Genomic DNA, 15,317 nt, shown 5'->3' on the forward strand with positions numbered 1-15,317 from the left:
GCAGAAGGATTAGCAGGTTAGAGAGCGAAGGGAGGCAGCCAAAAACCAGAGAGCAACTCTGTTATCTGTGTTTGTGTTCTTGGTTTTGGACATCTCAGCAAGCCTCTGAGTGAAGTAGACATCAGCATTGTTTCCTTTTCACAGCCTGTCATGTAATTCCTCTCACTAAAATAATCCCAGCTAAGCTCAAACTAGCACACTTTGGAAGTGTTAGTAGAAATAATTCAGGACTACTTCTTCCTGTTCATGTCCCATATTTTAGTCACTGCTTTTTTTTTCTGGCCTTGACAGAAAATGTGAAAACTTAGTCTGCAGTGACAGTTACAAAGTCCACTTGGCTTTGAAGATAAAATTGTAACCAATCAAATTAGGAAACACCTTAGAGTGTTTTATTGTATGGTTTAATTTTGGGGTTTTGTGGGGGGGTTTGGTTTTGTGTGTAATGTATTTTGATATGCTGTGATTTTATTTCACATCCAGTATGCCTGAGTGCTGAGTTTGCTTCATATCTTCTTATCTCTGAAAAACAGAGGGCTTCTTGTTCATTACCTACATTCACACTGGAGTTTGTCTAACAAACTGGAACAAAACTATGCTATGGGAAGGCAGAAGTCTTCAAAGGCCCAAATTATAAAGATACTGCAATATTCATGTTCCAGTGTCTGTTATGAACCTTTAAATAAACAAATTTCCAGCATTTCCTAACAGCTCTTTGCTGTATTTGGATTAGTCATGATTAATAGTTGAATATGATTGAAAAAAAAAAGAGTTTCAAACACAATATCCTTAACTTGTTCCTATATCAAATGCAACTGAATACCAAACTTTCCAAGAGGTCATGCCTTTCCAAACCACAGTTACCTGGGAAAGGACACTTCTGGAATTGCAATGCATGCTTGTGCTAATTGACAATCCCTTATTATTCCTTGAAGGTACTGAAGGTTGAAGTAGTGCCATGCATATGACAGGGAGCCACTTACAGATGTGTAGGTGCAGCAGCTAATTGTGGAGCTGCTCTAACCAGTTCAATATGAATCAGTATTTACTGGAAGTGCACGGTGGCAAACCGAGGATGCGTTAATCCAAAGCAGTGGCCTTCTGGAATTGCAGGATGTGTAAGATCAGAAGTCAAACTTAGCTAGCTGTTTGTTTTGTGCTGTTCTACATTTTCTCTTAAAATTGTGTGTTTCAGAGCAATTCATGATGTTAAAGCCACAGACATGGGAATGAGCAAAGTGAGATTCAAGGCAGAAGTAGACTTTGATGGACGGGTTGTTACTCGTTCTTACCTGGAAAAGCAAGACATTGAACAGCTGCTACAAGTATGTTTGAAAGAAATAATTTTATAACTTCTGGTATTTGATCTTTACTTTCCAATTTCAAGTATGTCCAAACCCAAGATTTTCAAGTAGGCAAGATGTATTCCACTTCTTCAATGTGTAGGATTGCAGATGTTTTTATTTTGTGCTAGCACGTACGTGGGATCATAGAATGGTTTGGGTTGGAAGGGATCTTAAAGAGCATCTAGTTCCAACCCCCCTGCTGTGGGCAGGGACACTTTCCACTAGATCAGGTTGCTCAAGGCCTGGCCATGAACACCTTACACCCACAGCCTCCTTCGACATCAATCATATTATGTGCTTCTGTAATAAAGACAGTTCTGGGCTTAGAATCATAGAATCAGTCAGGGTTGGAAGAGACCACAAGGATCAGCCAGTTCCAGCCCCCCTGCCATGAGTACCTACCCTGGATCAGGCTGCCCACAGCCTCATGCGGCCTGGCCTTAAACACCTCCAGCCATGGGGCCTCAACCACCTCCCTGGGCAACCCATTCCAGCCTCTCACCACTCTCATGCTCAACGACTTCCTTCTCACATCCAGTCTGAACCTACCCATCTCCAGCTTCGCTCCATTCCCACAGGGCTTAAAATCTGGGGTAGGAGATTTTTTTAATTGATTTATTTTCAGATTTATCCAAAATACTTTTGATGAGAACATCATTCTTCCAGTAACCTTGAATTACCTTATCTCCAGTTAAATCTGTAAGCCTGTCACCTGAAAATAGGTATCTGTTTTGGCAGAGCCTTGGGTGCTGAAGAGATAGTCAGAGTTTACTGATCCTGTCAGTTAGACTAGGTTTGAACATGGATTGCTTACTTCACATGACTTAGCCATTTTGCCAGTGTTTAACTATTACCCACCCTTAAGCAAGTGTCTGTCTCTGATTTTAGTGTCATTTAGTGTAGCTTTTCTTAATCCTTTCACTTCAGTGCATAAATGCAAAACTGCCTTCTGTTGCATTCTGTGTGTCAAAGCAGTGAATTAATGAAGTAAAGAAGAATCTCTCTAAATTACAAGAAGAGTTCTACTAAGTGGACAAAATGTTTTTCTTGCTTACCCATTTTCACCACTAACTCACCAATATACCTCTGCTTGTGTAACAACAAGATTGCTTTCTTTGTTACCTTTTCAATGAAAAGTAGATGTTAGATGTCTGCACTATGTTAAACACCACTTGGAAGTTATCTTGGTTTATGTTTCAATTACTGGAATCTTTAAAACCATTAATTAGTGACCCAGGTTTTAATAAGTAGTGCCTTTAAGTGTCAAAATAAGAATGTGTGTATGTGATATATATGTATATTTAAATGTATTTATATATGGTGCAATAAGTGATCTAGATATTGATATATGGAATTTCATTGTAGTACATATTTGAGAAGAGTGCTATCAGCTCTTTCCAACTGAGGCACTGCAGCTTTGCTTAGTTCTGTATTGCCGAGTCTCAGTTGCTTTGCTGTTGCAGCTGTTTCCTTTGATCATGGAGTGGTTTAGGTTGGAAGGGACCTTAAAGATCATCAAGTTCCAGCCCCCCTCCCATGCGCGGGGACACCTCCCACTAGCCCAGGTTGCTCAGGGCTTTGTCCAGCTCAGCCTTAAACACCATCAGGAAGGAGGCATCCACAGCCTGTTCCAGTGTCTCACCACCCTTTTTGATAGCAGGATAGGCACAAATCCTGCTGAAGCAGTCTGCACCCCACAGCCTAGGCTCACACTGATTACTGACCCAAGAGCATCCTGATCCAAAAACTGATGACAAGCAAATAAGCTCTTTGCCTCTTTGCCTAAAGCAGCTTCTTTCCTCAGGGTGATGCTCTTGATGACACAAAGAGACTGTTTTTATTTTCAAGTGCTGAATTAGACTTTTGGTTTTACTCATTATTCCCTTGTGCAGTTTGCATACAGACTTCACTGGTTTTTCCTGCTTGTGTTGCTGGAAATGTTCTTCCTCATTTTTTCTATGCTGGCAACAGGTCATTGTAGTTTCAGGCAGTACCCCCCTGTCAGCTACAACACCCTTGTTAAGCAGTAGTTACTTTCAGCAGGACTTAGCCACCTGAAGTCAAGGCCAGGCATGGTGCTTGCCTCTTGGTCTGTAGTTTTTCAGCTAGCATCACTATCAATATTGCTCTTTGTAAAGTTGAGAAGTACTTGTTGAAATTGTGTCATTCAGATAATCTTGTTTCCTTTTCTTGCTAGACTTACTGTGATCATAATCATGGCTGATTGTGGTTGGGACAATTTTTTAAGCTGATTCAATTACATTATCATAGAATCAACCAGGTTGGAAGAGACCTTGAAGATCATCCAGTCCAACCTATATCTCTTTTCAGCTTTAGAGTAATGGTGAGGGAGAAGAACTTGATGTTGTGTTGTAGTTCTTGTATACACAAAAAGAATTGGCTATTTAATAATTCCTCTGTTAGCAATAATTTGTTTGTCTTAAACTTAGTGCAGCTTTACCACCTGAACTATAGCTGAAATACCACTACAAGGCAAATGGCTTCTGGGCAGCTTGGTGTGAGACCTCTAAGCAAAGCTCGTGGCAGTGCTGTAATACCTGCTTTGGTGCTTCTATGTCTGTGGGGTTTGGGAAGGAGTAGGATAACCTTCTGTTTCCCTTAACCACATTGCTTTAGTCTTGTCTACCAAGGATCAACTAGTCTGAGTTCCTATCCTTGAATTTTTTGGTATCATGGAGGAGCCATATTTACAGCAGCATTCATAGTAGTCCTTGTGGATTGTCAGAGGAGGTGGCAATGTAATGCCCAGAATAAGCAGTGTAATAGAATAGCAAGAATGCATGAAAATGAGGGAAGAATACACAGGAGTACCCTGCTCTGCTATACTGATACTGTGATACTGTGATACTGTGAGCATAGGATACTCCAGAAACTTCTAGAAGATGAATGAAATTCTCTCAACTTATTTGGAAAATAAAGGAGGAAATCCATTGCAGAAGAAGTTTCTTACAGCAAATGCAGATGTAATGGTAAGCCAGCTGTCCTCATTCAGCAGGTGCTACTCTCCTGTGTCTTGGAGACTGAGGAACAGGTGATGTTTTGAAGTGAAAGGGTTTGTTTTCTTTGGCTTCCTTTCACCAACTTGAAGTCAGGACCCTCTGTAGTGTTGCTAATTTCTTTTCTTTCCCTCATCTCAACCTCTTACATTTGATTTCTTCCTAGGAAATTCAGCAAGTGAAAACCCTTGAAGAATTAGAAGCTTTCATGCTTAAGCATGGTGAGAACATCATCGACACACTAGGAGCTGAAGTCGACAGACTTGAGAAGGACCTAAAGGTAAATGTAGCTGCTCATTAGGGAATGCTTATTCTGTAACAGATTTTAAACACAATCACTGCATCTGCTTGGTGGGATTTTTGTTTGTAGATATGACAGAGGGGAAGAGGTTGATAACCTCATGCAAATTTTCCTGCTGTAGCATCATTAACTAAGTTCTGACCAGCAGCAAACCCTTACTTTGCCTCTGATCCATGTGATAGATATTTTGTCCTGGTTTTACCACTGTAGAATAATACTCTTGTCAAATGAGGCCCGATTTATGTCTTTTTTACTGTATTTTCAGATTGTCAGGTTATTTGCAGGCTGCTGAATTCAGTTTTGGTTGTAAAGAAGCAAATGTCAGTTCTGGGTTTGTATTTGCTGCTTAGCGCTGTATCAAATATATCACTGTGTCATGAAAGCTTCACTCAACAGTTTTTACTCTTGCTGAAGCAGTACAAGGTTTACTACTTTTACAAGCTTGTTATAAGTCCTGTTTTTCATTCTGTGATGTAAATACCCTTTGGTGGATGCAACAAAGGGCTCTTTCCATTTTTAATGTTATCACTTTCTTGTGGCTGTTAATCTTGCATTTTCTGACATGAATACAGTAGCATGTACTGACTGCCCTACAAACAGCCTGGTCATGAGGATGCCTGTCCTTGCTTAATGTATTTGATAAAATATTCTAATTTTAGTCTAGTGGTGCTGTTGGAAAATCAAAATATTATTGTTGAGTTTAATTGCACCAGCAGATGCAGTTTTGAAGAGCAGGCTCATGGTTAATGAGGTTAAAAGCATAAGTACTGCTTTTTGGTATAGGCAGGGATTTCAGTGATCGTGTTGAATATGCTGTCCTAAATCTGCTAGTCTGATTCACATGCTGGATGACTTTGAAGTCAGTGACACTTGCAGTAAACCTCTCATGGATTATGCAATCCCATCTAATGATGAAAATGTATTTCTGCAGTATCAGAAAAATGCATATTTCTTAGTAGAAGCAGTATTTTGAATCTTTATAAAGAGCTTCAGTGGCACAGAACAGATTATTTCAGGACAGAATTTTTTACAACTTTTCTTAAAGTGAGATGTTAGACAGCTTATATAAAAACTGCCTTGCTGACATCAAGAGAGCTGCATCGTAACTATAAAGCATAAGAACTAATTTATCTGTGATGCTGAAAAGTATTCACTAAATAAAGAGATGGCTTAGCCTTGAGAAAAAGCCCTAACAGTGCAGTCACAGAATCACAGAATGTCAGGGGTTGGAATGGACCTCAAAAGATCATCTAGTCCAACTCCTTGCCACAGCACAATCACCTAGAGCAGGTCACAATTCAGGTTTTGAATGGCTCCAGAGAAGGAGCCTGGCTCTGTCCTACTGACACCTTTCACATATTTATAAACATTAATGAGGTCACCCCTCAGTCTCCTCTTTTCCAAGCTAGAGACCCAGCTCACTCAGCCATTCCTCATAAGGAAGATATTCCACTCCTCTGGTTCTGTGCAGTTCTGAGTGGCCCAGAACTGGACACAATACTCCAGATGTGGCCTCACCAAGGTTTTCAATATATTGTTTTAAAATCTCATGGTGAATAAAATTAATTGGTTTCTAGTTTGTCTTTCAGTTTTAGAATAAGCTATATTCATAGAAGGGTTAGGAGGGACCTTTGAAGATCATCTAGTCAAACTCGCTAGCAGTGGGCAGGGAAATCTACCACTACATCAGGTTGCTCAGAGCCCCATCCAGCATGACTTGAAATGTTGCCAGGGCTCAGAGCCCCATCCAGCATGACCTGAAATGTTGCCAGGGATGAGGCATCTACCACATCTCTGGTCAACCTGGACCAGTTTTCCTCCATACTTAGCAGTCTGAATCTCCCCTCTTTAAAACCATTACCCCTTGTTCTGTAACAACAGGCCCTGATAAGATGTTTGTTCCCCAGTCATAGAATCATAGAACCAACCAGGTTGGAAGAGACCTCCAAGATCATCCAGGCCAACCTAGCACCCAGCCCTATCCAGTCAACTATACCATGGCACTAAGTGCCTCATCCAATCGATGTTGTTTGAAGCTATTCCTTATTTGAAAACAGAAAACTGTTTGCTAACAGAAAAGGGGATTTTGTGACCCAATTGCCAACATCCTGCCTAAAAGACATTGTTTATATCCCTGTGCAAAAATATTAACTATTTTCAATCAAAATGCTTCTTTAAATCTTATTTCAGCAACGAAATCCTGACGTTCGCCATGTGGATTTGGAGATACTATAGACTTGGGCAGAAGAAGTCTTCAGGTTGGAAAGAAGTCATGCCAAGGGCTGAAAAGCTTCTGAAATTGCAGTGACCTCAGCACCATACCTCGCTTACTTTTGCTGTAGGCCTCCTGGACTGTTAGCACTGCTTCTGGTTCTGGAGGAGGACAGGACTCACAGACAAAAAGATCCATGGCAAAATGAGTTTAAAAAAGCTACATGGCTGAAATCCCACACAGGAGAGTCTGCCTGAGTGTATTTTACTGCAGTTCAGAACTTGGTTAGGCAAATAGAGCTGTCTGAAAATAGACAACACACTTAGGTTGGGGTTTTTTTTTTCCCATTTGTGTCCCTTTGCAGTCAGTTTGCACTTCTTTAGTTTCTTTCAAGATATCATTAAAGGTTCTTGGGAGATATTAAGATTAGCTAGGAAGAGTTTGTTCCAGTGGAACCTGCCAACCTTAAACTAATTGTAAATGTTTCTGCTGTGTGATTGTTTCAGTTTTTCTTTTCTATGTGAAATTCTTTCAAACAGGCACTGGCTTTTTCTCAAGTACCTGGAAACCTGCTTTTTGTTCACCCCTTGTGATTACCAACTGCACTTCAGAAAAATTTAGTTGGATTTTTTTTGTTGTTTGGGTTTTTTTCCCCCCTCTTCAGTGGAGTCAGCTCTGTGTGGTTAGCCACAGTTCAATTTCTAGGAAGAAATTACTGTGTAGAAATTTCAGTTAATTTCCTCTGCTTAAATTTTGTTCCCTTTCTCCCTTGACACCCATTCTCTTCTATGTAAGTATCTTCAGATGTAACCTGGGAGATATTTATGTTAGTGCTTATTAAAAAATTACCTGGGATTTTTGGCTTTTTATACTTTTAATAGGCTGGATGGTCAGATATGGCCTTTGCTAGAAGGTAAAAGAGATACAGTTGGAAGTTTCAATGGTGAAAGATGTATTAGAACTATTTATAATTAAACAAATGGATACATTATATTTTTAATTTATTTACCTTTAGATATTATCTGTTCTCTGCATTGTAAGCTGCTTACTTTGTGGGGTTTTTTGGCTGTGTTTCTTTTAGGAATCAACCTTCCTTGTTTGGCAAAGTAAAATCATTTTCTCAGTGGTCCTCGACAATTCTAAGATAAGTGCTTAGAGGTTTTAACTTTGAAATGTGCAGTTCTAGCACTGTACATAAGCAGCCTCAAGGCTTTCTGCAGCAGGCCACCCAAGTTGCACCAGATTCTTGGAGACCTTTGTTAATAAGCCATGAGTCCTGATCATGCAGGCTGAAAGAGAAATGAAATGAATTGCACTTCAACATATTCCAGTAAAATGAGACTTGCTTATGGGTGAGAGGTATTACTAAGACCCTCCAAGTGACTCAGCTGTTGAGTAATACCTGACTTGCTGAAGAAGAAATGTTGGATCAGAAACACAAGTCTTCAGAAATCAGTTTAAAATGAAATGATTAGCATTGCAGCAAATACCTGTGGAGACCAACGTGTCCAGATTTGACTAAAAACGTTTTTGAGGACGTTACTCTTTCCACACTAAGTGTCACTTACTAGGGAAGTGTGAGGATTTAAAAGAGCATGCCTTCTGACAGCAGCGAGGATCTTTGGATCCTCAGCACAAGGAGGATGTGGACCTGATGGAGGCAGACCAGAAGATAGCCACAAAAACGATCAGAGGGCTAGAGTACCTCTTCAGAGAGAGTTGGGGTTGTTCAGCCTGGAGAGAAGAAGGCTCCAGGGAGACCTTCTAGTGGCCTGAAGAGGGCCTACAAGAAAGCTGAGGAAGGACTATTTACAAAGGCACGTGGCAATGGTTTTAAACCAGAGCAGGGCACATTTAGATTGGATGTTAGGAAGAAGCTCTTTAACAGGGGTGGAACACCAGAGCAGGTTGCTCAGGGAGGTGGTGAAGGAGACATTTAAGGTCAGGCTCGGTGTGGCTCTCAGGAACCTGATCTAGTTGGGGATGTCTGTTGGCTGCAGGGGGGCTGGACTAGGTGACCTCTAGAGGTCCATTCCAACCCATTGCATTTTATGACTGTGCTGGTCATTTTAAGTAGAAAAACATTCCAGAGTTTAGTGACAGATGGGACTTCACATGCAGCAGTTGTGAGTGAAGAGGTCTCTTCAGTACCTATCCATCATCCCTGCTCACTGATGGCTTCTTCATAGCACATTAGCTTATTATGGCTAATCCAAAAGAAGGCTGACTTAGCTGCTTTTCTCCTAGACCTAGTTAGTGTACTTAAGCATGGTGATTTGAAATGCAGTTTACAGGTAATTTGGAAGTGTACTGTACCAAGTAAATAAGACATATTTCAGCACATTATATGGCATTTACCTTTCACTTCTCCCCTCCATGTAAACTTCATCTCATCTCTGCTCTTAGCCTTCTTCAGAGCACTGGAATCTGCTAATGCCTAACCTTTTGCCTCCTCTTTAGGATATTTATGTGGATTCTGAATTTGAATAAACACTTTAACAAAGTCATTATTCCAGAAACCTGAAGAGAAGTGCAACTGGGAAAATGTTCTTACTGGGGAGGTTAGTGGAGACAGTCAGTGTGACCCAAGGGATCTGGAGTCACTGATGGATGAGTAGTGTTAGCACGCACTTTGCAGGGCAGAAATTCCACTGAGGTTGGTAAATGTTACCCAACACCAAAGTGTTCCCATGTCTTGTTAAGAAGAGGCCTGAGTTTATATTCTTCTGCTCCAGAAGCCTCTAAAAGTGTTTTCTTCTTCATCAAAGAGGTAACTCCTGTGAGTTTTGATTTCCTTATCTGAGCCAGAAGCACACTCATGCACACACTTCTTGTTTGTCTTCCAAGGCAAGATTCAGATCCTTGTCTCCCAGCTACACTAATGAGAATCACAGGATGTTCAGTTGAAGAAGCCAGAACTTGAATGGTTTTGAGACACAGTCTGAGGACTCAGTTCCAATTTTACAGCCAACCTGGGTGGTGATGCATCACCAATAGGCAGGCAGACTGGTTTGGGCAGCACCTTGTAAGTTCACATGTCTTGCAGCTGGCTGAAAATACTGCTTCATTGAGCCTGTCAGGCTGGAAATGAAAAGTGATCCCAAGCTGTTACATTCTAATACCTGTTTCAGTTTGTTTTGAACAATTTGGAGAGTTCTACTGCTTCTTTTTCCTCTTAAAACTTGAGGTGATGTGGGTCCAGTACTTAAGTTTCCTTTTGGTTTAGTATATTTTTGGGGGGGGAATGTTAAGCTAATGCATTCACCTGATAGAATTACCTGAATTAAAAACCCAAAAACTTACCAAGTGTGGAGGAGTGGATTTGTTACTTGTATTTTTTCTTATCTTTATCACAAATGCAGTTACCAAGTGTTGCTCTTAGATTAATTTGAAGGAGTGAGGATTTAGCTAACAAAGTTACTCTAGGAGTTATTTTGTTTTCTTTTTTTTTTTCAATTAAGATGTAATCTTTTAAAATGATTTAATTTTGTACCTTGCCCTTGCAAGTTTGTTTGTTTTTCAGATGGTGTTCAAAGTGCTGCTGCCCCTCTGCTGTGTGGAAGTTTGCTTCTGTGTTGCACAGTGTCTCATAGAATCAGTGAGGGTTGGAAGGGACCATAAGGATCATCTATTTCCAAGCCCCCTGCCATGCCCAGGGACACCCTACCCTAGAGCAGGTTGTCCACAGCCTCAGCCAGCCTGGCCTGAAACACCTCCAGGGATGGAGTCTAAACCACCTCCCTGGGCAACCCATTCCAGCCTCTCACCACTCTCATGCTCAACAACTTCCTCCTCATGTCCAGTCTGAACCTACCCACCTCCAGCTTTGCTCCATTCCCCCCAGTCCTGTCACTCCCTGACAGCCTCAAAAGTCCCTCCCCAGCTTTTTTGCAGGCCCCCTTCAGACACTGGAAGGCCACAAGAAGGTCACCTGGGAGCCTCCTCTTCTCCAGCCTGAACAGCCCCAACTCTTTCAGTCTGTGCTCACAGCAGAGCTGCTGCAGCCCTCTGTGCATCCTCGTGGCCCTTCTCTGGACACACTCCAGCATCTCCACATCCTTCTTGTAATGGGGGCTCCAGAACTGGATGCAGTACTCCAGGTGGGATCTCATCAGAGCAGAGTAGAGGGGGAGAATCACCTACCTCCACCTGCTGGCCACACTTCTCCTGATGCAGCCCAGACTCTGGCCCTCCAGGCTGCAAGTGCACACTGCTGGCTCATGTTGAGCTTCTCGTCCACCAGCACCCCCAAGTGCCTCTCTTCAGGGCTGCTCTCCAGCCACTCACTGATCCTGTACAATTTGCAATGTTGGAAAAAAGTTAATCTGAGTATTCCAAAATGCTGAGTGGTCTTCATGTTTTGAAGTCAGAGTTAGCTGTGCACTAATCGTGCTTGTTTTCCTGTAGAGGTTGAGTTTCTGTAACAGATAAAATCCTCTGGTGCTCCAGGAGAACTCTTTGGCTTTCTTAGAGGGATGTGGGCCAAACCACCACAGGCCTTTATGCTCAGTGATTCATACTCAGGCTGAAGGCTTCTTAGCCTCTCCAACACCAAGCTAGGAGCAGACATGGATCTGTTGGAGGGTAGGAGAGCCCTGCAGAGGAACCTAGACAGGCTGGATGGGTGGGCAGAGGCCAATGGGATGAGATTGAACAAGGCCAAGTGCAGGGTTCTGCACTTCGGCCACAACAACCCCAAGCAGCGCTATAGGCTGGGGACTGAGTGGCTGAGAGCAGCCAGGAAGAAAGGGACCTGGGGGTGCTGGTAGATAGTAGCTGAAGATGAGCCAGCAGTGTGTCCAGGTGGGCAGGAGAGCGAATGGCATCCTGGCCTGCATCAGGAACAGTGTGGCCAGTAGGACAAGGGAGGTTATTCTGCCCCTGTGCTCAGCACTGGTCAGGCCACACCTTGAGTGCTGTGTCCAGTTCTGGGCTCCTCAATTCAAGAGAGATGTTGAGGTGCTGGAAGGTGTCCAGAGAAGGGCAACAAAGCTGGTGAGGGGCCTGGAGCACAAACCCTATGAGGAGAGGCTGAGGGAGCTGGGGGTGTGCAGCCTGCAGAAGAGGAGGCTCAGGGCAGACCTCATTGCTGTCTACAACTACCTGAAGGGAGGCTGTAGCCAGGTGGGGTTGGTCTCTTCTCCCAGGCAACCAGCAATAGAACAAGGGGACACAGTCTCAAGTTGTGCCAGGGGAGGTCTAGGTTGGATGTTAGGAGGAAGTTGTTGGCAGAGAGAGTAATTGGCATTGGAATGGGCTGCCCAGGGAGGTGGTGGAGTCACCATCCTGGAGGTGTTGAGGCAAAGCCTGGCTGAGGCACTTAGTGCCATGGTCTGGTTGATTGGACAGGGCTGGGTGCTAGGTTGGCCTGGATGATCTTGGAGGTCTCTTCCAACCTGGTTGATTCTATGATTCTTTCTTGAATGAGCACACAGATAGTTACTATTTTTCTAATACCTCTTTCTTCTAGAGGAAACCATGATGAGCATCTCTAGGTTTTCAATAGGAGAACTACTCTTGGCCTCTGGATTTTGTGCTGTATTCCTTTGTTCAATGCTAGCTGACAACAGCATTTCTGGCTTGAATGTCACAAGTCACATCAGCCAAAACAAGAGTGTCCTGCTTCTGGCAGCTGCTGAGTTTTTAGCTGTATCTGGAGACTCAGTTTTTTGACTGATAGATTTTTAGTGGCCCCAGTTTGATAAAGGTGGGGGAGAGGGAGTACAGAGAAGAGGTTTGGATAGGTTTTGTCTAGACAATACACTGATTGCAGTTCTGTGTTCTCCTTACTTGTGATCCTTTTACCTGACTTACCTTCTTTTTTTTTCCTCCCTGTAGCAAAGAAGAAATTATGCATTACAGAAGCACCTCTGCTAATGATGAGAGCATTGAATACAGCCTTCCTGCAAAGAGTTTTTTAGGCTTCTTGTGTATCCAGAGCATGGCAGGTTCTGAAAATCCTCAATTAAGTAATCCTGCTTTTTTTGTTTCCTCCCCCTTTTTTTCTCAGATGTGCTTCTCACAAAAGACTCCACAGAAGCATATTGTTTAAGACCTGAAAGAAAAGTTATTTCATTTCATGGTTGTGTGCTCTTAAGGCATTTTGGCTTGGTAGAATAGAACAATTGATTAATATTGACTCCTGCACGAAAGCTGAACTTCTGTGCGTGCCTCAAGGCTCCCATTGCAGCAGGGAATGTAAAATGACAATGTGCTTGCCCTTTTTCCCCCCCTCCTAGCTGAAGTGTTGTGCTGCTTCTAGTCTCATTGTTAGCTCTCAATAGGGACTACAACTAAGATCTCTCTTGCAGTTTACTTAACAACCCCATGCAGAGATACAGGCTGGGGTCGGAGTGGCTGGAGAGCAGCCAGACAGAGAGGGATCTGGGGGTGCTGATTGATACCTGCCTGAACATGAGCCAGCAGTGTGCCCAGGTGGCCAAGAGAGCCAGTGGCATCCTGGCCTGCATCAGCAATGGTGTGGTCAGCAGGAGCAGGGAGGTCATTCTGCCCCTGTACTCTGCACTGCTTAGACCACACCTTGAGTCCTGTGTTCAGTTCTGGGCCCCCCAGTTTAGGAGGGACATTGAGATGCTTGAGCGTGTCCAGAGAAGGGCAACGAGGCTGGGGAGAGGCCTTGAGCACAGCCCTACGAGGAGAGGCTGAGGGAGCTGGGATTGGTTAGCCTGGAGAAGAGGAGGCTCAGGGGTGACCTTATTGCTGTCTACAACTACCTGAGGGGAGGTTGTGGCCAGGAGGAGGTTGCTCTCTTCTCTCAGGTGGCCAGCACCAGAACGAGAGGACACAGCCTCAGGCTGTGCCAGGGGAGATTTAGGCTGGAGGTGAGGAGAAAGTTCTTCCCTGAGAGAGTCATTGGGCACTGGAATGGGCTGCCTGGGGAGGTGGTGGAGTCGCCGTCCCTGGAGCTGTTCAAGGCAAGGTTGGACGTGGCACTTGGTGCCATGGTCTGGCCTTGAGCTCTGTGGTAAAGGGTTGGACTTGATGATCTGTGAGGTCTCTTCCAACCCTGATGATACTGTGATACTGTGATACTGTGAAATGAGAAGTCAGGGGGTACTAAAAGAAGAATATGTATGGGGGTTTTTTTGCATAGGCATTGCTTAACTTAAGTAATTTTTCCTCTCCTGTTAATGACACACAAATAATTAAGATCCAAAGCAGACTATATTACTTGGAAAAGGAATTAGGGATCCAGGCTTTAAAGCACCCCAGTCAGGTATTTGAAATGCCTGTTCTTTGAGGAGGATAAAGTGTGTCAGGAGCTCTAAATGGTTGTATGGGCCATAGAAACTGGAGTCAATCAGGCTTTGCTGAAGCAGAAGAAAAGGAACTATCACAAAGTGTGTGGTAAAAAAAGAAAAGGATAAAACCTAAGGGTTTGGGTGCTTGGGAGTGGGAAAAGATGAACACAGGCTAAAAAATGTGGCCAGAGATAAGAAGTGATCATTGGAGAGGAAAAGAACAGTAAGAAAGCCAACCTCAGGAGGTTCAACAAGACCAAGCACAAGGTCCTGCATCTGGGTCGAGGCAATCCCAAGCACAAATCCAGGCTGGGCAGTGACTGGCTGGAGAGCAGCCCTGAGGTGAGGGACTTGAAGGTGCTGGTGGATGAGAAGCTCCACAGGAGTCAGTGTGCACTTGCAGCCCAGAGGGACAACCAGAGCCTGGGCTGCAGCAGGAGAAGGAATGCCAGTAGAGGGTGATTCTCCCCCTCTACTTTGCTTTGCTGAGACCCCACCTGCAGTACTGCATGCAGTTCTGGAGCCTCTATTACAAGAGGGATGTGGAGATGCTGGAGTGTGTCCAGAGAAGGGCCAAGAGGATGCTCAGAGGGCTGCAGCAGCTCTGCTGTGAGCACAGCCTGAAAGAGTTGGGGCTGTGCAGGCTGGAGCAGAGGAGGCTCCCAGGTGACCTTCTTGTGGCCTTCCAGGATCTGAAGGAGGCTGCAAAAAAGCTGGGGAGGGACTTTTTAGGCTGTTAGGGAGTGACAGGACTGGGGGGAATGGAGCAAAGCTGGAGATGGGTAGGTTCAGACTGGACATAAGGAGGAAGTTGTTGAGCATGAGAGTGGTGAGAGCCTGGAATGGGTTGCCCAGGGAGGTGGTTGAGGCCCCATCACTGGAGGTGTTTCAGGCCAGGCTGGCTGAGGCTATGGGCAGCCTGCTCTAGGGTAGGGTGTCCCTGTCCATGGCAGGGGTTGGAACTGGCTTATCCTTATGGTCCCTTCCAACCCTGACTGATTCTATGATTCTGTGTCTGTCCTGATAAAGTGGCTCCCGCTCAACACAGGGCAGGAGGAGGAGAGGAGAGCGAGCTGGCCTCGATGTGAGTTTATAAAGAGATAGGAGAGTTATGGGATCGAGTAACAATTTTCTAGTGCCTAGAGGATTTTTAACCCTGTAGTACTCAACCTGGGACAGGTG

The 15,317-nt window shown here is 43.9% G+C and overlaps 1 protein-coding gene across 2 annotated transcripts in view; it reads left to right on the forward strand.

Annotated features, from left to right (window-relative positions):
* Window positions 1–10,175, forward strand: part of SLC30A9 (solute carrier family 30 member 9) — a 39,394-nt gene extending 29,219 nt beyond the window's left edge. For both annotated transcript variants that reach the window (XM_064149195.1, XM_064149194.1), the window contains 3 exons: window positions 1,193–1,322; window positions 4,527–4,640; window positions 6,852–10,175. In XM_064149195.1, coding sequence (XP_064005265.1) covers window positions 1,193–1,322; window positions 4,527–4,640; window positions 6,852–6,896 — 289 coding nt within the window. In that variant the 3' untranslated portion in view covers window positions 6,897–10,175. The remainder of the gene's footprint in view (window positions 1–1,192; window positions 1,323–4,526; window positions 4,641–6,851) is intronic.
* The last annotated feature ends 5,142 nt before the right edge of the window (window positions 10,176–15,317 follow it).

This window comes from Pogoniulus pusillus, chromosome 9 (assembly GCF_015220805.1).
Source record: "Pogoniulus pusillus isolate bPogPus1 chromosome 9, bPogPus1.pri, whole genome shotgun sequence".
In the NCBI taxonomy this organism is placed as follows: Eukaryota; Metazoa; Chordata; class Aves; order Piciformes; family Lybiidae; genus Pogoniulus; species Pogoniulus pusillus.